The sequence below is a fragment of the Pangasianodon hypophthalmus genome, chromosome 14 (assembly GCF_027358585.1).
Source record: "Pangasianodon hypophthalmus isolate fPanHyp1 chromosome 14, fPanHyp1.pri, whole genome shotgun sequence".
Classification (NCBI taxonomy): domain Eukaryota; kingdom Metazoa; phylum Chordata; class Actinopteri; order Siluriformes; family Pangasiidae; genus Pangasianodon; species Pangasianodon hypophthalmus.
In genome coordinates, this window is record NC_069723.1 from 7,412,755 (window position 1) to 7,438,017 (window position 25,263).

Sequence of the window (25,263 nt, forward strand, 5' to 3'; positions counted from 1 at the left end):
TTAATTATGTATTAATTGTGTCTGATCACACTTCAAGAAAACATGTTTAAAGAGTTAATAAAAAGGCTTAAATTCATTCATCTTCATTAACAACTTATCCTGGGTGTTTCCTCCTACTGGTAAATATTTGAGAGGTGGCAGGATTTGTTTTGGTTTGCTTTCTTTCAAGTAATTCATATGAAATAACTGAGTTTCACAAAAGTATATTTCATTCACGTCTGAAATAAACAATTTCAATTTGACAGTGTAAGCTCCATATATCAAGAGTTTCACATTAGTGAGTCTCCCTAAATGTAAATGTGCAAAAGGTCAAGAGTTCTTGTAGGATGCAAATGCTTTCATGAACAGGATTTTCATGAATACTAATTCAAATTGAACAATGACTTATCAGTTCTGTGGTGGCCCCTTAGCTCCGTGCCTGACTAGCACCCAACCATCCTGCTGCATTTATATTTCCACCTACATAAACTCCTTAGAGTCTCACAGAAGCTTTGTAAACTGACCTTTTATTGCCACAACTGAGACGGTTGTTCTTATAATTAAGAATTATGTCTATTGTAATAATGAAATCTGTTGTTTTTAGATAGGAACTGGCCTATTTATGTTGAAGTGAGTGGTACAGGCCAGTAGTAAACATCCACAAAATGGTCTTGTTAGAAATGGGAAAACACCTATAACTCCGAGCTTGAAGTCATGAAAATATCCCTGCATCTCAAGAGGGATCTTGGGAGGCAGTGACGCACGCACCTATTTGGACAAAAATAGGTTTAAAAAATCCCACTGTGTTGGCAGATTTTCAATGTTACACCCCCTTTTGCACCACTTCACCAACTTCACCAAAGGCCCATACTAGCAAAAGTATGTAAATGCAAAAAAAAGAAGGCTTTTGCCCAAACAAAAAACCCCCCAAAAAATAATCTGGTGTTCACTGGCACATTACACTGCACTGGAATGGAAACAGAGCTCAGTGTAGTTTACTTGTCATAGTTCAATCATCCCAACCCGTTAATAAAAAAAAAGCTTCCAGACAAACTGCATCATTTTATTATTTAAAAAAATGTATTTCAGCATTTGCTTTATTGTGTTTTCTTGCACAATCCAAAATACGACAGAGGACATAAACAATTTTAATGCGGTCAACATGGTCATCTCATTTGTATAATATTAATATGCCCTGCTTACTTCCATTCAGTGTTTGTAACATTAGCACTTTAGCTTGCACGATTTCTTAATGTGTATGTCAGCAGCACAGCTCAGCAGGCAAGACTCATCTCTCTGGAGCAGATGACAGTTTTGCAGTGTGGACAGAATTGAAGCAGTGATGCTGGACCTTAAACTGCTGTACTATTCTACCATAAAACTGTTATGGGTTTAGATGCAGAGACTCTAGTATTACACAACATAAACAGCATGGAATTAAATGTAAACATCGAGGTATCAAGGTAAATAGAAAAAAATACATTCAGAAACATTTTGTTGTTCACTCACACAAAGCACAGTCAAAAATATTGTATGCATAAAAGCAGGGGTTCAACATAGCAAGGAATCATACAAAAATAACAACAGAATAAATAAAATAAATAATAAATAAATAAATAAATAGCTTAAGGAGGTGGATGGGAATCATATACACTTGTATGGCTCTTGTGTTCTACTGGACATCATTTGCAATAAAAGTTTGTCGGATCACATGGCACAGCAGGACACTGAGAAGAAATTCATCATCATCTTCCACTCACACGTTCTGCAAGCAAACAAACACGATTACATAAACTGCTGGTGCAGGACAGCGGACAGCACAAAAGGCGAGATGCTCTCCTGCGTGGCTGATTGCTTTTCACGCCACAAACGTAGTGATGATGTTTTTTCTAATCAAATCGCCATCACTCCTTCTTAAAAGCACGTTATTGTTTATCAATGAAAGGCCAATTATGAACCTGGTGATTAAATCGCCTTTGTGTTTGCGACATGTGTTGTTGTGTTGCTGCATATCGATTTCTGTTCTACTGCGCCGTGTGGTCTGTGTTAGCAGTAAATACTGTAATTAACTAATTTAGGCCTATTGAACCAAGCAGTCTGGAAACACAAACACACGCACACACACACACGCGCACACACGCACACACACAGTTTAACAAATGTCTAATTATATGTTCTTGTGTATATGACTATGACATATGCATGCTTTCAAGGAGCCTGGTTCAATTGGTTCAAATTAGTCTGAATTAGTCAAGAAACAAACATTTGCACACTGAACTGTGCTAACATCCTCAGCCCACCTCTTTTTTCCTCCTGGTGTGGGAAGCTGTGGAGGGATGAGAGCAAGAGCTGGAAGGTTCAGGAGGAGAATACCGACTGGACATGTGATTCCTGGACTGCATATTCACACTGTAATGGATAAGCTCCTCATCTGTATATAAACACAGCATTCAGCATTTACACTCAAACAGACACTAAAGCATTTACACTGAACAGAATGCACTGAAGGAAAGCAATCATATTAGGGGTCTGACCTTATAAAAACATATCCCTTTGTTTGTGATTGACTTTAAACATGAATAGACCTGTTTAAATTCATCTGGCATCCTGTGACCGTTCATTGCTTGACTGACAAGAGTTACAGGATGGGTGACTGACCCTATTTGTGAGTGTGTAGTAGGTTTTCAGACCTTCTGTGCTCCACTGGCTCTGTGTTCTCTGATCTGCCCTCCATTCTCGGCTAGGTGGCTGCGTTCTGGCCTTCGACATGGCTGCCAGGTCCACCTGACAGCCTTCTCCGGGAGGGGGTTCAGGCGGAGGGGGCAGATCTGCACAAATAAACAAACCAATGAGTTTGCTACATGCACTGTACAACACCTAATTCTATGAAAAAAAAACCATTTTGTCTCCTGACCTCCTGGTTTCAAGGTTTCTCTTCTCCGAGGTCCATCTCTGGATGATGTCTTTTTGGACCGTGGCTGCTCAGTGGGGGATGGAATTGATTTCTCATGCACAAATAAAGCAACGTCACCTATGTCAGGATAAATTCAGGGATAGAAATGACATAATTAGAGAACATGTAATACTATATTAGCCCATGATGGATCCCGACGATAGGTATAGAGTTTTGAAACAGATCATTTGGTAGAGTTTTTACCTTTTAAGTGCTGAGACCTGTCTGCTTGACAGATGTCTCTCCAGTGGCCTGGCAGACGGGGCAGACTGCTGTTGTGTGATTCCAGGTTGGTGAGAAGGTTTGGGTTGGGCGGAGTTAATTTGGAATTTGGTGCGCATGGTCCCTTAATGCTGGACAAGCACAAACCCAAGAACATTTTAACTTCTACCTGATGATAACACTTGTATGTATGTTAGTGTGGCAGATCTGAAGTAATAAGTCAATAAGAAAATAAGAAAAAATGCAATAAAATGTATGATACTATATTTTTACATACAGTATGGGATGATTATAATTGTATTTTTAACACAATATATTTTCAAAACATTTTCTTAAGTGCATTTTTCTCTGCAAAACATATGGTCAAACATTATTGACACTGTTAAAACTGATATTTAGAGTAAGTATATACAGTTAGTACAGTAATGTCCTTTTTCTAACTAATTGTTAACTATTACAGATGTGAAACTTTTCTATTAAGGACCTGATTGTGCTTAAGGGTAAATTTAACTGTTTATGCATTTTTATAATCATCTGTCTCTTTTTTAAAAAGCTCTTTGGTTTTCACCTTGTTGATGGATGACATGAATTTTACAGGTGACCCCGACTGGCTGGAATGAAAGTGTGTAGCAATCCTTTGTGGCTAAGATTGAATACCCCTGGTGTACAATGTTTATTTTAGTCATTTTTGGCCATTCACTTGAATGGTGCAAATAATTATGGTCACATACCAAGGGACAACAAGTCTCTGTATATTCAGTCTCTGTAACTGAATGTACATCAACAGTTTCTGTAATTAAATGAATTATGGTATAACAACAAACGCCCTAAATAATGACCCATGAATAAGTAAGATGGATCATACCTAGCCAGCCATTTTATAACAGTGTATCTTGTCTACATGCTAGCAAAATTTTTACCCAGCTAAAAGGCTATTTAATCTGAAATAATGTACTGTAAATGTTCTTAGCATTCTTGTGAATATTATTACACAGTGATGGCTGGTCGTGATATTAGATGGAAGGCTAAAATCTAACATCTTTCAATATCTTGACAATGAAACTATTATGCTTGAAGAATTTTGGGGGGGAAAATGATGACAGAGTAAATAACCCACTTCATTCAGGTTCATTACACCCACAATTGTATTTCACATCACCACTGATGTGAAGGCTTGGGGTGTTTTACTCTTTGTAATCACTTGACAAAACTGTCGCTGATAGGCTGCATCAATCTAAAGTCTGTGCTAGAAGACTGGGCTAGAAGATAGTTGCGCTTGGTTACACAAAGATCCAAAATAATCCACTTTGTTAACAGCAAATAATTTGATGTGGATGCCAAAAAATGAAACCTTATACTGATGTATTTTTATCTTTCTAAAAAAAGGGACCAATCGCCAATCCTATTACATAAACAGCACACTATTACCTTTAGTATCAATAATGCAAAGTCTCATAAATTGATTTAAATGCCAACTGTTCCTTCCTTGTTAATATGCGTAGAGAGTATATTGCATAAACGCAGCATCTGACCTGCCTGTTCTCTAGGCATTAATTTTTTCATTAGAATGGATGTTGATTCAGTTTGCTAGCCATCTGGAAATGTTGAAGCTAGCCAGGAAAGATGGGGGCTAGTCTTGACTCTGATGTGTAGGTGTGTAAGTGTGTGTGTTTGTGTGTGTACCGTAGCAGTAAGTCAGGATGCCGCAAACATGGATTAACTGGCATTCGTTCCTCATTAGGAGATAGATTTAGGGTAGCTGTGAACGGCTGGCTGTAGGTGGTAGCTCGCCCACAGCGCTCTCCTCTCAAAGGCAACGTGGCTGCGTTCTCCAAACCTTCCATCCGATAAGTCCTCTCCGGCAGAGGAGCACACCAGTCTTCATCATTCTCACACCTGCAGGACCGGGAGACAAAATACTGTTGGGGTAATAAGTTTACATACACCTTGCAGAATCTGCAAAATGCTTATAATTTAAAAAAAAAGAGGGATCATAAAAACTGCATTTTGTTTTTTATTTATTACTGCTCTGAATAGGCTATTTCACATAACAGATGTTTACATATAGTCCACAATTCTAACTGAGTTTACACAAATGAAGTAAATTTTTGAAACCAGTTCAAAAGGTTACATTCGCTTGACTCTTAATACTGTGTGTTGTTACCTGGATGATCAACGACTGTTTTTATGTTTTGTGATAGTTGTTCTTGAGTCCCTTATTTGTCCTGAGCAGTTAAACTGCCCACTGTTCTTCAGAAAAATCCTCCAGATCCTGCACATTATTTGCTTTTCCAGCATCTTCTGCATATTCGACCCCTTTCCAACTATATGATGTTGAGATCCATCTTTTCACATTGAGGACAATTGAGCGACTCGTACACAACTATTACAAAAGGTGCAAACATTTACTGATCCTCAAGAAGGCAACACACTACATTAAGAGCCAGGGGGATGTATACTTTTGAATAGGACGATTGGTGTAAATTGTTATTATTTTGTTTAAAGGTCTTATTTTTTTTTTTACTTAGTACTGCCCTTCAGAAGCTACATAAGATATTTACGTGTTTCCCTGATGACAAAATAATAACAATTTACACCGATCATCCTGTTCAAAAGTTTACATCCCCCTGGCTCTTAATGTGTTGTGTTACTTTCTTGAGCATCAGTGAATGTTTTACCTTTTGTAATACTTGTGTATGAGTCCCTAAATTGTCAGAGTGAAAAGATCAGAATTATGAATCAGAAACGGGTCAAATATGCAGAAGATGCTGGAAAACCAAAGAATGTGCAGGACCTGGAGGATTTTTCTGAAGAACAGTGGGCAGTTTAACTGCTCAGGATAAACAAGGGACTCCTGAACAACTCTCACAAAACATAAAAACAGTCCTTGATCATCCAGGTAACACGACACAGTATTACGAATCAAGTGTATGTAAACTTTTGAACTGGTTCATTTGTGTAACTTCAGTTATTATTGTGTCTTGTGGACTATATGTAAACATCTGCTATGTGAAATAGCTTATTCAGGGCACGACTAAGTAAAAAATGGAATGCAATTTTTATGATCCATTTTATTTTTTTTAAATTGTTAACATTTTGCAGATTCTGCAAGGCGTATGTAAACTTATGACCCCAACTGTACCATACACATCTCATAATCCTGAAGAGGCTCCAGTTACCACAAATCAAAATGACCTGGATTACTAAAATCGGAGACCCATTTAAGTGCTATTGCCAAACAAACATTATGTCAACCCACCCACTGAGACCTGAGGTAATTATCCAACAGCATGACAGAGAAGCACACCAGCAAATAAATGGATCAACTATCAGAAGACCACAGACCCTTGGGCTGTTTGTGGATAGGATTTATGGGTATTACATATTGAACACTGCAACAAAAATCTTCTTAAACCGAGCCTATCCCGAAGGGCAACACTCCAAACATGATGTGAGAAGAGGAGGAAGTTAACTTGATGTGTCTCATTGCACAGTGCACTGCCAGCAGCTATTATAAACCGGCTATGCTCAGGTGGCCTGTGTCTCATCCTGCTTGTTCTCGTAGTGTGGCACTGAAGCTTGGACTTGGGCTCTAACTTCATTAGCTTCTGTCATTATAAGTTATAAGCTGTCACTATAAGAAGATAAAACGGGTCCTTTATTTACTCTCCACCTGCGTTCTGTCCACTGAGAGCAGTCCAGCACAAGGCTGGCTAATTAAGAAAGATGTCAAAAATAATCTGGCAAAAAAAACACACATACTGCAAAGGGAAATTGTGTATGAAATGAATATACACAAGACTGCAAAGTTTTAGAACAACACACAGTTGAGTGCAAAAGTTTGCATAAGACAAAATGAAGACAACAAATACACTATATGGCCAAATGTATGTGGACACCTGACCTTCACACCCATATGTGGGCCTTCCCCAAACTGTTGCCACAAAGTTGGAAGCACAGGATTGTCTACATGTCTATGTATGATGTAGCATTAAGATTTCCCTTCACTGGAAGTAAGAGGCCAAAACCTGTTCCAGTATGACAATGCACAAAGCGAGGTTTATAAAGACATGGTTTTCTAAGGTTGTTGTGGAAGAACACAAGTGGCCTGCACAGTCCTCAATCCCACTGATCACTTTTGGGATGAACTTGTACACTGACTGCATGCCAGGCCTTCTCGCCCAACATCAATGCCCGACTTCACTAATGCTCTTATGGCACAGTTAGCACAAATCCCCACAGCCATGTTCCAAAATCTAGTGGAAAGCCATCCCAGAAGAATGGCAGTTATTATAACAGCAAAAGGAGGACTAAATCTTGAATAGGATGTTCAACAAGCACATGTGGTGTGATGGCCAAGTGTCTACAAGCTTTTGGCTATATAGTGTAAATGGAATTTATACCAAGGGAACATTTATTGTAAGGGTTCACAGATATTCCTTCATAACCTTCACACAAGTTACAGAAGTGGTCAAATAGTGTATGATATGATATGATATAAGGTATTTACATCATATTTATTGCAAACTTCACTCAATTGTACGCATCAAATATTCAACTCTATTCAAAAAATAGTGTTACATTTTGAACTTTTGATTTCAAAATATGGTGCTATAATCTTGTCCTACCATTTAAGTCTTAGTAATTCATCTGCTGGCTTTGTGTAAGACAGTGCATGCTGTTGGGCCTGACCTGGGCTGCTGTCTCTGTTCTCGAGTATTTGGCGGTGGCAGGGACAGAACATTGGACCAGTTATACGTCGCTGACTCACAAGGCTTCTGCATTTCCACATTAGCTGTAATAACAGAGAACATTTAATAATTTCATTTGAATTGACATAATTATCTTATATGTAAAGGCAAGACTGGCTTCTGTAAGTATCTAATAACTTCGACCTTATGTTCAGGTCAATTACATTTTTTAACAAGTGTTCCAAGTGTTTTTGAACAAATTATTTAACACTTGATTTTACCTTTATAATTTTTTTATTCTTAACTACATAAAGAAATCATTTTAAATGGTATTTATGGTATGTAGCAGAGATAATGTCGAAGTCATGACAAGGTGAAAGAGTATAAATATAATAGTGATATATTCTGAAAAAGACTGAATTTTTAAACAATATATTAAAAATAATAAAAAAATGTTGGTTATTCTAAAATAAAGCCTTAAATTTCACTGCTACAGGATTATAAGAGATTACCAGGGTCAAAAGACATACAGTGCTATGTAGTAAACAGAACATGAGTGTTAAGACAGAAGGTGAAATTGAGCCACAGTACCATTGTCCGTCCTTGGGTACTGGAGTTGGGCATATTCAGCTGTGCTGAGGTCAGACTGTAAGCTCCACTGGTCGAGGTCAGGTTTGGACAGGACTGGTGAGCTGGTGTAGAGGTCATGAGAGTAAACACTACTCATGTCATGCTGTGACTCGTTAGCTCTGTCTATAGTGCTGTAAATGGCGCCTTCGTTGGATGTTGGGCTGCATGCTTGGTTCGGCCTCAGGAAGTTTGTCCCTGCAGCTGGAGAACAAAGGAACAAGAGAAACTAATTTGTGAAGTGGAGGGCAAAGGCAGGGCTTGATTTGATAGGGGATGCATAGAACCATGGCAACAGTCATCTTCTGCAAAACTGCCACCCCACTTGTCCATCCCCTCCATATTTCAATTTAGTCCCTTTTTCAGATTTATACCCGAAGTTGGACAATTAAGGATTTCTTAACATCAAACCAGATCTGTGCTATATCTAGGGATGTAACCAAATATTAATACATTATTTGGAATGAAGAGATAATGGGTTCTAAATGGATACAAATACAGATATAAACTGTAGGCACACTATTTATTTATTTATTTATTTGAAAGCTTGTCACAAAGGTTAACAGGGCATGTGGTTGAGACTGTATAGTGCATGTATAATACATTTATGGAAAACACCACAGGAAATAAAAATATTTAAAACTTTATATTACGTGAATATCTGCACATTGTAAATCTGCACATTGTTAAATTCTGCACATTGTTAAATGTGACAGCTGCTATTGTTATTGTGTAGTTGCACTCAATTTGCTACAGGCTACTGTACTATTGTTTTTGTATTTGTATTGTATTGTTTTGTACATAAGTCAATATTTGCACAAGTCAACATTGCACACTCACACATACAGATGTACATAGTCTATATTTCTATATACATAATCTATATTTCTACTTCTGTAACATAGCTACACTTATTATGTTTGTTTGTATGTATGTGTATGTCTGTTTTTTATTTTTATTTCTATATAGTTTCTGTTATCGTGGCATTCAATGTGGACAGCAAAGAAAGAATTTCATTGTTCAGGGAAACTTGGTTCCTCACTGTGCACATGACAATAAACGCTTTGAATCTTTGAATCTTGAATCTTGAATATCATTCATGTATACAATATTCATATATAAATACTTTTATCAGCTTCTAAGTTCTATAGTTTGTACTTTTATGTAGGTTTGAGTGAGCATTCAGATATGAAGCTTGCAGTATAAAGAAAGACCATGTTCAGTAACTGAACATGCAGCACTCATTCATTCATCCTTAGTAACTGTTTGGTCAGGGTCATGCTGGATTATATTAGGCTAGTCTCTAGTTGAGGCCAGTTATCAACTCAAGTGATGTTGGTGAGGTTGAAGAACTGTCAGAGCCAGACTGTGCTGACAGTGCTGGCATTTCCTCCTTTGTGTTTTTTTTCCAGCATATTCCAGTGTTTCTGGGGACATAGTTACATGATTTATATTAATTTAAATTAATTTAAAAAAAAAACGACCATTTGAGGTTTATATCCAAACACAGATACAGATAGGGATATTTGCAGCACTAAACAAATACCGATACAGATATTGATAGTGTCACTGAATTAAATAATCAGGTATAATCACCTGATTGCTGAAATATGTACAGAATAAATTGAAACATTTAAGTCTACTATGCAGCATTATTTTGGCTGTTACTTTAGTTGCTGGGTAGCTAGTTAGTGCACAGCTAGTTTAACACTACCCTTAACCCCACACACCCCACCCCAAGTCCCCGAACAATCAGCTCAACCTAAGATCATCCTTGAATTAAAAAAAAAAAACATCACTCTGTCATGATGTGAGAAGACTCTTACTGTTGTAATATCTGTCTGTGGAGTCGTGTTTGCCAGTGCAGCAGTTCATTGAGTCTTTACTGCTCTGGTTGAAGTTGTTGTTCGGCCATGAATCTGCCAGCCAGGGATAGTTAGCCATGTTGGATCCAAGCAAGCATGGCCTAGAGAGAAAGGTCATTATATACACTCACCATCCACTTTATTAGGAACACCTGCACAAACTGCACATTCAGGCAGTTATCTAATCGGGCCAATCATTAAATCATGCAGATGCAGGTCAAGAGCTTCAGTTAATGTTCACATCAAACATCAGAATGGGGAAAAAGTGTGATCTCTGTGACTTTAACCACGGCATGGATGTTGGTACCAGGCAGACTGGTTTGAGTATTTCAGAAACTGCTGATCTCCCGGGAATTTCACACACAACAGTCTCTAGAGATTACACAGAATGTCGCGAAAAACAAAATACACTGAGTGAGCGACAGTTCTGTGGATGGAAACGCCTTGTTGATAAGAGAGGTCAGAGGAAAATGGACAGATTGGTTCGAGCTGCCAGGAAGGATAAAGTAACTCAAATAATCACTCTTGATCTCACACACAGCAGTCACTAGAATTTACAAAGAATGGTGCAAAAAAAACCAAAAAGCATCCTGTGAGCAGAGGGTCTGCAGGCTGAAACACCATGTTGATGAGAGAGATCAGAAGAGAATGACCAGACTGGATTGAGCTGACAGAAGTCTCCAAACCTAGAAGTCTCCAACAGCAGAAGACCACATTGGGTTCCACTAGAACAGCCAAGAAAAGGAATCTGAGGCTATCATGGGCACAGGCTCACCCAAACTGGACAGTTGAAGATTAGAAATAAAATCACCTGGTCTTTTTCCAGTCTTCAACTGTCCAGGTTCGGTGTGTCTGTGCCCATAATAGCCTCAGATCCTTGTTCTTGGGTGACAGGAATGGAACCTGATGTGGTCTTCTGCTGTTGTAGCCCAGCTACCTCAAGGCTCAATGTTTTGTGTATGCTGAGATGCTTTTCTGCTCATCATGGTTGTAAAGAGTGATTATTTGAGTTACTATATCCTTCCTGGGAGCTTGAACCAATCTGGCCATTTTCCTCTGACCTCAGGAGATCAGCAGTTTATAAAATACTCAAACCAGCCTATCTGGTACCAACATCCATGCAATGATCAAAGTCACAGAGATCACACTTTTTCTTCATTCTGATGTTTGATGTGACTTTAACTGAAGCTCTTGATCTGTACCCGCATGATTTTTTTGCATTGTGCTGCTGCCACATGATTGGCTGATTAGAAAACTGCATGTATGTGCAGTTGTACAGGTGTTCCTAATAAAGTGGACGGTGAATGTATGTTTTGACAGTATACTTTTCAACGCATGTGCAAAACTATAAGCAGATGGAAATACCTTCCGAGTCCTGATCCGTCACCATTGGAGAGGCCAACTGGGAGAAAAAAGTAAGGTTAATACCATTCATCTCTAGCTCTATTGAGAATATAAGTAAAGCAAGAAAATAGATTAAGGCATTATATTACTGCCAAAAATCAAGGGAACAGTGCCTAATTACGATTCTTTAATCTCTCAGAGAGATTCATTTAGTCTTTCATTTTGTGCACACACTATTGTTTTCTGGCAGGAAGATAATGGCAATGCAGTATATTTCATTTCAGGGTACCTGCAGGTGTGTAGGCAAAAGAAGTGGCATAGTGGCCGAGCTCTTTCCTTCTCTTGTGTCTGCAGTAGATCCAGGCACTGAAGCCCATCAGCACCATCCAGCAGGCTGAACCCAGAGTGGCAATAAAAGCTGGTTGTCTGAACAGTGCCGAGATGTGCTCCGAAAGACTGCTGCTGTCATCATTCAGCACAGGCAATGAGGGCTCCCCTACAGGGGCTTCAGACAGAGAGCGCGAGAGAGATAGAGACAGAGAGAGAGAGAGAGAGGTATGTGGGTGACAGTTTGGATGTTCAGTGTCATCGAGTGGAAGGTACGACTGAATGTAATGTGAGATTTGTCAGATATATGGGATTCTAAAAAGATATGATAACAGCACTGACATAAAAATAGCTGTGTCAAATTAGGGATACTGTATGTCATATGCCACAGAAGAAGAATCCATCAGTTTAGCGATGGGTACTGTTAAATTGAGAGAAAAAAATCAAAATTACAATGCAGTTTATAAGTAATTTAACACTCATTATGCTAAAGTGCAGAATGTCATCTTAAAGTTGAGGGAGACTGTGTTTGTACTGGTTAGAACAAATTCTGTGATGCTGTGGCACACACATGATGTTGGAACATTTTCAGCTCCTGCTTGTCTTGTATTCAGCAAACCACATGTGAAATAAGGTTCATGTCAGGTAATTGATTTCCATTCCACAATCAGCTTCATAATATGCTATAGCTGACAGTCTGCACTTTAATATTAAAGTCATTAAAGTAATGTATTTAGTCTCTGCAAATATTATTGTGATAGTTTCATTTCATTGTTAAGTTAGTCAATAAAAAAAAAAAAAATCTTGAAATGGCGAAAGGAAAATGATCCAATCAGGATTTTTTTTCTCTGTGGTGTCTGAGTAGATACAGTCTAGCTAACTCGCATTAGACGGACAGATGGCCTTGCATGACCGATTAACCACCAACATAATTAGTAACTGACAGTGGAACTGACACTTCAATCACACTCTGCTTTCCAATATTAGGGGTCATCTTGCGAGAAAAAGTCAGGCTTTCTTGAAGGTCAAGATACGTCACTGACTCTGAGCACTTTTTACATACAGCCATTTGACATATCTATGTTGAGAGCATGAGCTGCGACATTCAGAAAGTAGGTCATTAATGGGTGTCCATTAAAGCAGAAATGAAAGGATTTGGTCACGGGTTTGCTAGCACTGGAGAAGAATAGATATAATCAGTAATAGACAATCAGCACTGTTAGCACTGTCTCATAAGTGATCTTCTTAATTAGTTAGCTGCTACTAGCCAAAAACAGCAGTTTAATGTCTCTGATCCACTGGTTACCTGGGATTTCCTGATGCTCATGTTAAATACGCATTATTTTTCTTGGTGGCAATTCATGTATGGTTGTTGAAAGCAGACGTCCTCTTTTTATTTTAAGGTGGTTGTATGTCAAGTGTCTATAATGGATGATGTCCACACTGTGACCTTTTAAATTTTTTAAAACAGTGTTTCCCAAACAGGGGCTTGCAAACCATTAGGGGTTCTGGGTGTCACTGGACTGGGTTCAAAGGGACTATGATTAAAAATGTCAATGTCACATTGAATTAAAATTTGAAAATATATATTTTTACAAGTTAAATATGTAAAATAGTAATCATTACACATTGGAAACCCCTGATTTAAACAATTTAGTTAGAGGCTCAAAATTCAGTTTGCAAATGAAAACTACAGCTGTATACATAAAGCAGATCATCTGAACTGTGCTCAAGATTTGGTCTCATAAAAATCTGTGTTTATGTTAATTTGACTTGCTATTGCCTGGCTCTTGTAGTGAAAAAGCATTAATATCCCATATCCCCATCTGTTAATGTTCATCTATGTGTACTCTGGAGCTCAATGAGCATGATTTGCAATTGGATGTGAATTTTCTCCCATTCAATCTGTAACATCCAATAAATGTCACCCTGAGCTCCAGAGGCATCTGTCAGTGGAAGGCACTCACTGATGAGAATAAATACTGGCTCGCTGGGTTCTCCAGCTCCTGCACTGGTCACTGCAACCACCTGCATGCTATACAGTATCTCAGGCACCAGGTCATCCACCAGCACGTGGAGGACTTCCCCGGTCACGCTTTGGTTTAACTGCATCTGAAGTCCAGACACATTCCCTACACACCACACCTGCAGAGGAAACCAGAGTGGCACTAAGGACCATGCACAACGTTTTGCAAATGGTACATTGGTGAACTTTTCCAAAATGGGGCACTATGGTGAAAAGAGTGTAGTTAAAGATACAAGGCCAGGGCTCTCACCCTGTACTCCAAAATGGGCTCATCCTGGATATCAGCAAAAGGAGGCTCCCAGGACACTCGCACTGTGGAGCTGTTATCCAACTGGACCACATTGACAGCCTGTGGGGGGCCACATAGCACTGAGAAAATAAAAAAAAGAAGCTCAGAGTAATCAGTTTAATCTCTGATTAAACCTAAGTCATTAGTGAACCCTCATGCTCTTTTCGCTACATAGCAGTGGATGTTCCATTGGCCCACTTCATCTCTTTCAATTCTATAGCAACACAACTGTACAATTACTACATTGTACATGTACAATGCTAAAACATTTATGAAACAAAACCTGCTTGGCAGAGAGGGAGTGCAGAGATTAAAATATTAAAGATGAGTACAGAGACTTAAACACTCTTTGGTTACTTACTTGCAAATCCCAATCATTTTCAAAACTTTAATAATGTCACCTTGAAATATAACCATGGTTTTATAAAACAGCTTTTCATATTCATTCGATGCATTGAGCCAAGGTCATAAAGTTCATGTTTGAACATTCCTTTTGATTTTGTTCCATTCTCATATTGCCCCAAACAGTTCATTAAAAAATCCTTCCTGAGGTGATCTGAGCATATCAGAACAGGCTTCCCACTAAATTTTCAGGACTCATTTTGATACCCCTGGCCTATAAAACCCTACAGCGCTATCCCTGTGTCCTGAAATGAGGTTGGGGTCAGATAACTGGAGTTGGTAGCATGGGCAATACAGGGAGTTGTACATTGTAGGTGCAGAGAACAGTGTTTCTAGCTGGAAGGTATTCGGTACACTCCGAATAAAACCAGAAAAGGAATTAGTTAATATAAAAAACCTTACCCTCCTCTGGGGTGCGAAACACTACTAGCTCACTGTCAGAGCCCTGGAACTCTTTGAAGTAGGGCCTCAATTTGAGCTCATACTCTCTGCCTCTGTGCAGCTCTGATAACACTGCTGTGTGTTTGGACGCTGCCTTTATGTCCTGAACCAGCCAGGCACCGCCCGACGGCCTGTACAGCAGCCTGTAACCCTGAATGTAGTACGGCTCACGCTCAACCTGAAATAACACAGCACACTAGTTGTTAATGTGTATAAGGTTTGCTAAGCTGAAAATGAATGTGTTATTCAGACGATAAAGCCGTGTTCTTACAGTCCATGTGATCTGTATGCTTGTAGGAGTCAGGATCTCTGGAGGATGCACATACACCGTGACCTCTGCTAAATCCGCTTGTACACGCCTGAGATCGATTGGTGAACTGCTGGGACTGCCATCTGAAACACACACACATACACACAAACATGATTACACAATTTTTTGCTGATAAGAATGAAAAATATGATTGTTTTTTTTTAAGGAAGCAGTAACAGCAATAAGACCGAATTTATAGAGGACCATCTTAATCGAGTCAATTTGCTACAAACAGAATTGTTTTCTGCTGCTCAGTAGGCTCCCCAAAAAGACAATACATCCCCTACAACTTGTACATAATGCACATATTTTTACAAAAAACAAATAAGAGCACATATCATCCCTGTCTCGAAAGAACTGCACTTGCTATCACTGTCTTCCAGAGTAGGTTTGAAAAGCCTTTTAGCTAAATGGCCTAAAGCTCTGATTACCTGTGTACCTCAGTGAATCTTTTTATTTTATTATTTTTTTTTGCTTAGCATTATTTTTTTGTTATGCCAGAGGGCAGAGTTGCTAGGTGTACTTGACAAAACCAGCCCAGTGGACAATAACTCGAAATCTGACCGTCACAAACCCTGAACTTCAAACTCCAAAATCACGACTTAGTTTTTATATATTGCAGTAGTTACAAAGTAACATCATAGGATGTATTTTTCAATTATGCAGTTTTAAAACCATGCAGTTTTACTTAACAGTACAGTCTTAATATTGGCTTGCACGACATTTATATAATGCCATGGACAAAAATACACCAACCCATGACATCAGTCAAAAGTAGTCCAATTCTACAGAAAAAAAAAAACTGTGGATGTGGCAATACTGGCTGTTTCAGTTGATTTATTTTACTTCTTGTAAAGCATACTGGGCTACCATATGTATGAAAAGTGCTTAAAAAATATGTATCAGCCTGAGAAAACCCTTCACATGGTGAGGTCTTGATATTTCAGATATACATATCTATCTATCTATCTATCTATCTATCTATATATCTATCTATCTGTATATATATATATATATATATATATATATATATATATATATATATATATATATATATATATACAAATAACCACATATATGTTAAACTGTCTCCTTACCTAGTGTGATCTTTGCAGGAAGATTGCCTAGGCAAGATTAAAAAGTTAATTTAAAATCAATTTGGTGAAATAATACATATAGAATACAGTTATTATAGAAGTGGCCTCAGGGAGTTTTTCCTTCGGTTGCTCATTAGGGCTAAATTTTAATTAAAATTTTATATCTGGATTTCTGTAAAGCTGCTTTGTGACAATGTATATTGCTAAAAGCACTATACAAATAAAATTTAACTGAATTGAATAGAAATATATTTATTGTTTCTTAAAGTTGAGGTGTCAAAATATGTTACAGGCAGAAAAACCTTTGGCAAAAACCACATTTTTCATCTTTTTTTGACTTCTTTCCTGAATTCTGCCACAGTGACATCACAAAGTGACGGGTTTTCTCATGCTGATTCACAAATAAAGATTATTACTATTGTATAAGGTGCTCATCAGCATTTCATATAAAAATTTCATTCGAATGATAAAATATAAACATACTGCTAATGAATGTAACAAAGTATGTAGCATGCTATGTATAAGATTGAGGGACGTAACTGCAGTGTACAGTAACAGTATCAGTAATAATAGTAAATGTAGTTAAAGTTAAGCATATTACACATAGTTTCCAGAGAAAAACGATGTTTGGACAAAAGTACTTCATCAGCTGTGTGTAAGCAAAGTGCTGTAAGCTACATATATTAGCCTTTTATTAGCAATTATATGGGATTGTGAACTGTGTCTTTCCTTTTATCATTTAAACAAAAATAATGCCTGAGATCTAATCACAGTGCAATGCTGATGGAGATGGTCTGGCTAAGCCAATCACATTCTGGTTGCAATGCATCCCAGTTGTATTTATAACTGTTTTGATTGTGAACTGACCACCATGTTAATGTGAGGTGTAAACAAGGCATTGGACCCTTCTGTATATACGTGCACATGTCAATCATAACTCAGCGCTACAAAAGAATTGAGTAAATTTCCAGTCCCCACAATTATTCACACTCACCTTGTGTTCTGACAGGCTCTGAGATGGGGCTTGGGTCACTCAGGCCATACGAGTTCACTGCACGCACAATGAAAAGGTACACAGTGTTTGGGAAGAGACCAGACACTGTGTGCTTCTCCTGCTTCACTTGATCTGCAACAGTCTGCCATGTGTTTCCCACTGACTGACTGCAAACAAAGAAAAAAGATTTAAAAAAAAAAAAATCACTGTGATGATCAATTGAGACATAAATGAGTAACCCAAATACATGTTGTTGCTTTTCAGTTGTATATGGATATGCACAATTATTCCATCATGGAAAAAAAAACGTTGAGTTTCATGATCATAATACATGTACAAAAACAAGTCATAATATCAGAGCATTGTATTTTATGTGGCACAAAGTGGCACAAATGTAACACGAGGCTGAGTCTGAATTAATACACTATGTAAATGAGGAATATAGACAGAATGACACAGAGTTCACAATTCTCTTGGCATGATTTACCACTATAATCACTGTAAAATCCAAGATTCATTCTATATTTGGCAGTCTATGCTAGCAATTAAAACAGTATATGAACTATTCAAAAAAAAAAAACAAAAAAAAAACAAATCTCGTATGCTCAGAAATTCTATGGAGTATGTTTGAAGAAGACATTTCTGCCAAGACGTGTGGGTCTGCAGCCCATTATTCCTTCTTTTTTTTTTTAAATGTTTCTCTTATGAAATAGCCATTTAAATAAATTCTTTTTAATAATCTTAGATTACTGTGCCTTGGATTACCTTTTTTGGAGTACATGAACTATACTGAATAGTTTAATTTCAAAACACAATAAATGTGAAAATCCCACCAAATCAGTGGAACTGAATGCTCATGGGTCATTTAATAGCATAGTAATTATCCCTGATCACGCTGCAAGCAAAAACATGTTGTTTAATGGGTTGAAAATTAGTTTCTTGCAAAAAGCCATCTCCGCCACATCTGTTTTTAACAAATCCTTACATATAATGGGAGACTTAAACCCTGTGACCGAGAGATTTATCTAGATAATCTGCTCCAACAGCAAAAAACAATTTCACACATTTATAGTTTTATATATAAAGGCAAATGTATACTTCTAGAGAGACCCCCCAATTTGGTCATTGGCCAAGTCCTATCCACTAGTTAGCTCTCCATTGTCACACGACAGCTACAAACGCTACACAAGGCAGCATAACACCCTCGGAAGAAATCGCTATCTGCGCTCTTCTGCCTTCATGAGCTCACAGGGGACCTTGATTGGCTAGTGTTGTTGTGATTGACAGGGGAGAGAGTATTACTATCCCTCCAACCCAGAGAGCATGACCAATTTTAATCTTTTAACATGAGTGTCTGTGAGCTCATGTATGTAGAAGAGGGTAGACAGCAGTGTGTTACACTGCCCTGTGATGCAGCATGAGCAGCAGCTTGAAAAAGATACAGTGGCTGGCTTCATGTGTCCCAAAGGAAGCACATGCTAGCCCACACTGTATGATAAGAGAGAGTTAACTAGTGGTTGGAGAAATGTGGGTGGGGGACAAAAAAAACACAAGCATTTGTCTGACTAAAAGACTTTTTTCAGAGCATTTTATTCTTATTCTTGTTCATATTTGTTATTTAGGAAAAGTAACCTATTTATGTTGAAGTGCAATGATATATACATTCATAAACCCAGTTATAAGAAATAGTATAACACTTGTAAGGATGCACTTTATGTGTGAAAAATTTGTCTAATCCCTGCTTCTGCACTAAGAAAGGGTTTCGAGAGGCAGTAATGCACACACAGTATTAGATAAAAACGTTTGAAAGTCTCACTGGTGGCAAGTTGGCGGATTTTTAATGAACCCCCTTTTGAACTGCTTCACCTACGACAGGGCAGTTCATTTACCTTGAAAAACATGAAAAGATTTGGCTTGCACCCAATCAAAATAACAACATGTCAGCCTCAACCAGTAAATTATGCTGAAAGTTAATACTGCTGCTCTTGTTTGAAAACTTCAGCACACAAACTATGCTGCATGGTCGCTGAAAGAAAATGCACACACACATTCCACAAGTGGGTGAAGGACACACTTGAGGAGGCCCCTTCTACCACACACACACCGAGGGCCAGTAAGGACAGCGGTGTAAGCGCAAAGGCTGTGCGAACACAAGTGTGAGGAGGCCACGCTATAAATCAGAGCACATCCTTAATAAGGTGTCAGAAAAAAGCTAAGTAATGACTTGAACTCTGCTCCCAACCTCGCTGACACCCCAGTATGAATGTGCTGTTGCCCCAGACCATATCTGTGGATTTTATAGCAATACAAGTAGAACATTCATCTTCAACTACCATATTATCTTAAACTCTGTTACTAGCTATAACAATATAGTGGTGAAGTCAAATGCATTTTACTTCCTACTGTTACTCTCAGGTCAAAATGACCTGAATATTATCTTTATATTATGTATTTTAGAGAATGATTCATCATCAAAATCAAAACTGAGCCAAGAACAAAAATATCCTTTCTAAAAATATCACTTAGACCTTAACTAAACAAAAGAGTATGAGGTTTAAAGCGATTCTGCAACAGAAAAGCTGAGGCTCTCCACTTTAGCCTGAGCCTCCATCAGAATGACAGCCTCTGAATAGAGTTTCTCCAACAGCCATCACCCTAATGAGACCTTTCGACAATACACACCATTGTGAAAGAGCAACTGAACAAGCTAACACAATGATGTGTGATGGATGGGGTTAGCCCTACTGCATTGTGCTGGTACCTGAAAGCAGACTGGCATGTAATAATGAGTTTCAATACCAGTGTCGCAACACTTGGTGGTACATTTAATTATATAATATTGAGTGACCATATCTTGACTGTTTACAGTATATACAACTTATTCATACAATATAGACAGAAAATAGAACAGCTTCCTATCAATGAGGTGCTTGGGAATTTTCCATTCAGCTGAGTCAGGTGTGCTAAATTGAGGAAAACACAGCATTGTATATTGCCATGACCCCCCTTGAGACCGCTTAAGAAGCTTATTTTAACCACACCATTACTGCATTCTCTTGGGCGTGCACTAATAAAAGCTTGGCATAAGGACACTGTGATGTACAATAAAGGTGACTGATACAAAAAATCTATTTCAGTCATTCAGCATCTTTGCTGCAATGAGTCAAGTTGACTAGACGTTTGATGTTAAGTATAAAACACTTTGGGATATGCTGTTACAGGAAAACAATCAATGATGGAGTGGTATGATGTGGCCCAGCTTGATTCTGTTACTACCACCAAGTTGATTATTTCCCTATAAGAGCACATCCTGAAGGGTTTTACTCTTCGAATACCACAGCGATTCATCATTAATGTATTAATAAACTACAATTATAATTCATTTTTAATTTATTAATGAATCACACATCATGCTTTCTAACAGTTTATAGTTACATTTAATATTTAACATCTGCAAGACAAGTTAGTTCCTGTTATCACTTATGTTATAGTTACATATATAGCATAACATATATATTGCAGCTACAGTGATTCCCTCACCAGGCTCTCTTTTTCTTTCTCTCTTGAAGTTAGAAAGACAACAATACCACAGATTGTCACATTACTGAAAACTCTCATGAAGGAAAAAAAGCACTGACATCCAAGACATCTTACATACTGTAAATGTTAAATAAACATTTCCAGAGCTTTACAGAAAGCTTCGTTTTATCAACAATTCTATATTTTTGTTTGTTAAACAGCAACATATTTATAATCCATTTATTATTAAAGCATGGATTAAGTGGAGCATCTGCCATACAAGTCCGAGTGAATGAGTTGTTATTATAGAACAGTAATGTATTAGAATGAGTATTAATATAAACCTGGGATGTGAATTACAGGCACTACTGTCAGAACTGTGCTGTAGGTTTTAGACTTTTATCACTTCAACTAAACAGTGAAAAATTTAACATTTGTGATTCACAGTCACAACGTCACAGAACTCATTATGCTCACAGACTGACAATGCACACTGGAGGTGCAAATGGGTGTGAAATTACCAGTTTAGATATTAGCAGGTTTACCTAAAAGCTTCGATAATGTAGGAGGTGACAGCAGCGCCTCCTTCATGCTGGTTGGGCTGCCACGTCAGCGTGACGCTGCTCTGGCTCACGTCCGTCACGGCAGGCTTCAGTGGGGGACCAGGCAGCTGCAGGGTCTGAGAGAGCCGGACCAGGGATGACGTCTCTGTATCTGTAACGCAGACATATTTGTCTTACTATCCTTGTGAGGACCTTCCAGTGACATAATTATTAATGCACCTGACTCAAACCTTTTTGTTCTTTTAGGTTTTTTTTATTTTTAAATAAAGCTGTGGTTTTTGTAATAAAGCAGTTTTCCTCATGAGGACCAACCAAATGTTCCCATACGGTCAAAGCTATCAGAAATTCTTATCCTTGTGGGAACTAAACCACCAAGGTATATAAACAAAACAAACACACACACACACACGCCCCTCAAAGTCAGTTGTATTGCTCTTTGAGGTAACTCAACATTATCTTTTTATGCCCCAAAGATCTAGAAAATTCAAACCCATCCAAGCGCATAATTTTACATAATTACCATGTGCATGTTTAAATTATCTTTTTTTTTTACTTGCTTTAACCTTTCATTTGAAATGCCCTTTTTTTTTCTCAGTATACCAACCTCATGTTATTCTTTTTTATTATTTTATATTAATACCTCTTCCACCTTGGCATGTCTTGTTTTTAGCACCTACCCTTAAAGCATGGATAACATTTCAAAGGCATGCACTGGGATATATAAAAAAGTTATCATTGTCAAGAATTCTTTGTTGTCTCACCTCTCACAGTGATGGTGCCACTCCACCTCGTCTCTCCTGTGGAACTGGAGGCTACACACGTGTACATCCCTGAGTCGGTCTCCTAGCAACAGTCAAGGCCAAATAATCTCACTTTATGGATGAAAGCAGGCAGAGATAATTGCAAGCAGCGCTCCATATCCAAATGGAGCAGATCAAATGGGACATTTGGGCAGATACAGCCTGTTTGCTGAAATTAGAGGTCACCCAAGGAACTGACAAACATTTCTGCATGAGTACATGACTTTGTTTAACAGCTTGAAATCAGGCCATACAGGCCACTTAAAATGATCTACCGGCAGCTTTCAAAATAGCATAACCACTTCAGTAAACTAGGGATCCATGGGAGGGAACTGATGACAAAAGGTGAGGCATATCTAAATATACACTTACACAATGGTTATAGACTCATTGGCCACTTTATTAGGAATATGTCTATGTCTGATCATTCATGCAGTTAACCAATCAGCCAATCGTATGACATCAACGCAATGCATAAAAACGGGCAAATACAGGGAGTTTCAGTTAATGTTCACACTAAACATCAAAATGGAAAAAGAAAACCTTGAAACCTACTGGGATTATGATTTTCTGCTCACCACGGTTGCAAAGAGTGGTTATTTGGGTTACCATAGCTTTCCTGTCAGCTTGAACCAGTCTGGCCATTGTCCTCTGTTCTCCATCTACCTCTCTCATCAACAAGGCATTTCTGCCCGCAAAACTGCCACGCACTGGATGTTTTTTGTTTCTCACATCAATCTGTGTAAACTCTAGTGTTACGCATGAAAATCACTGAAGACCAGCAGTTTCTGAAATACTCAAACCAGTATTTTGTGCACCAACAACCATGCCACGGTCAAAGTCACTGAGCTCACATTTTTTTCCCCGTTCTCATGTTTCATGTGAACATTAACTGATGCTCCTGACATGTATTTGCATGATACTGCTACTGCCTCATGATTGGCTGATTGGATAATTGCATGAATGAGGTGTATAAGTGTTCCTAAAAAAAGTGGTCGGTGTATCTTACGTATCTATACTGTATCTACTATCTATTATTCAACATTCAGCAAACTGATGTATTATTGGATTTTATATTAAAAATATAAACAGCAGGTGTCAGTGGCTACATAAAAATTATATTAATTTGCAGAGGCTTGTAAAAGGTCACGTAAAGACCTCCGTTGAAAGGAGAGCTGCTTGTTCAGTGCTGCCCATTGCTTTAGTATTCAAGCCAGGTTTACAGAGTAACGTGAATTAAACATCTCAGCCCACTTTTGGAAATATCTCTATCTAAGCCTTTGATAGGCTAATGCATCTCCTGTGTTCAACACTATCATGGCACGACAGATTTGCTTCACTCCGCTGATGTATTGGGCATGGAGAAGGCTCTTTACACCGTTCACCACTGTGACTGAATCTTATTGCGGGGACAAAGCTTAAAGTATTTCTTCATCTGACAGTTTCTAATTAGAATTCCCAAGACTATAAATCACACACGGTCTGAATTAATTACTATTGCCAATACACTCTGTTCAGTGCTGCAAACAGCAGGTGAGGCAAGAAAAAAACACAACCAGTACTCTGTCAAAGCCACTATTTACATTTCTAAATGAGCTCATTAATTACTAATACATCTTTGTGTGCTTAATAGGATTTTGACTGAAGCAACTATATGGAACTGAGGCATGGACAAAGAGAAACAAAAAAAAAAAACTTGATTTGACATACAAAACAAGTATTAACAAAAGTACTTTTTGGATGCTTGGAAACTTTGAGTACACTCAAGTAGTGATAAAAGCTGTTTGTACATATATTAACACAAATATCTAGAAGTAAATGGTAGTCATTCAAAAGTTGCCAAAAGTACTATTTTCAATACAGGCGCTTTATTTCCAAAAAAATAAATAAATAAATAAATAAATCCTACAGCTAAAACGCTCCAAATATTTTCAGTCTAAGAGTAATTCATAAAACATTTAGTACCAAAAGCAACTCCTAAACCTACAACAAGGTGCAAGGATCCAATAATTTGGATCGATGCATCAATTTAAAAGGCAATGGTTAAAATTAATTGATGCAATAGTCATCAATCATTTATTAAATGGACATACAACTGGAGCGTAAAAAATATTTTTACATACATTAGTGTGTTAATGATTTATGTTAGGTGATTTGCTCTTAACTCTGATAGTTTGACCATAGGTGTAAATGTGAAGCATCATCATTCACAAATTAACAGTAAGCCTACCCAAGATCCTGAACAACGTTGGTTGGTTGGATATCGCTCAGGGGTTACTAAATCAGATCAAATTAAATCTTATCGTTGCATTGTTAGCGGTATCATCAAATATTGAATCGTGAATCAAAATCATATCAAAACAAAAGAACAAATTGTAAGTCCAGAAGAGTGCTGTTACTAAGAACGAATCAAAAACAATCCTAAATGGCCTCTGACAGCAATCTGCAATGCAGTTAAGTTAATGGGCTCTATTTGTGTACCAGTGCAATTCTTAAAATCATCATTTTGCAATTTTTATTGGGCACAAGCCAATTTGTAAAAAGTCTGTGCAAAAACTAAACAAAAATTCATATTAAAATCACAATTTGGATTTGTTTCTCAATGCAATTCACTCGGGCCACCATTACATAAAACTGAGTGCCACTATTTGTCCTTATTCATTGTACACCTACCTGTAAAGAGAAGGGAAAGAGTTGTCCTAAACAAATGCGTAATATTATTTACTGAATATTAAACGTTCAATTAGGAAACAAACAATGACTTCTTTCAGCTGCTACTGTTAAAGAGTGGCCACAGCAGATCACCTTCCATTG

The 25,263-nt window shown here is 37.9% G+C and overlaps 1 protein-coding gene across 3 annotated transcripts in view; it reads right to left on the bottom strand.

Annotated features, from left to right (window-relative positions):
* Positions 1-934: 934 nt before the first annotated feature.
* Positions 935-25,263, bottom strand: part of zgc:77784 (uncharacterized protein LOC402947 homolog) — a 71,494-nt gene continuing 47,165 nt past the window's right edge. Inside the window, exons 10-28 of one of the 3 annotated variants that reach the window (XR_004579456.2) lie at positions 22,411-22,492; positions 21,632-21,800; positions 17,568-17,734; positions 16,574-16,600; positions 15,438-15,559; positions 15,128-15,344; positions 14,285-14,403; positions 13,976-14,153; positions 11,971-12,186; positions 11,703-11,739; positions 10,299-10,438; positions 8,437-8,676; positions 7,847-7,949; positions 4,838-5,050; positions 3,137-3,285; positions 2,894-3,010; positions 2,638-2,807; positions 2,280-2,410; positions 935-1,744 (exon numbers count right to left, since the gene is read on the bottom strand). Coding sequence is in view for 2 of the 3 variants with exons in the window: in XM_026923891.3 (XP_026779692.2) it covers positions 1,736-1,744; positions 2,280-2,410; positions 2,670-2,807; positions 2,894-3,010; positions 3,137-3,285; positions 4,838-5,050; positions 7,847-7,949; positions 8,437-8,676; positions 10,299-10,438; positions 11,703-11,739; positions 11,971-12,186; positions 13,976-14,153; positions 14,285-14,403; positions 15,128-15,344; positions 15,438-15,559; positions 16,574-16,600; positions 17,568-17,734; positions 21,632-21,800; positions 22,411-22,492 (2,574 nt within the window). In the remaining variant the exon portion in view is untranslated. The remainder of the gene's footprint in view (positions 1,745-2,279; positions 2,411-2,637; positions 2,808-2,893; positions 3,011-3,136; positions 3,286-4,837; positions 5,051-7,846; positions 7,950-8,436; positions 8,677-10,298; positions 10,439-11,702; positions 11,740-11,970; positions 12,187-13,975; positions 14,154-14,284; positions 14,404-15,127; positions 15,345-15,437; positions 15,560-16,573; positions 16,601-17,567; positions 17,735-21,631; positions 21,801-22,410; positions 22,493-25,263) is intronic. The other 2 variants (XM_026923891.3, XM_026923892.3) reach the window with 2 other exon arrangements.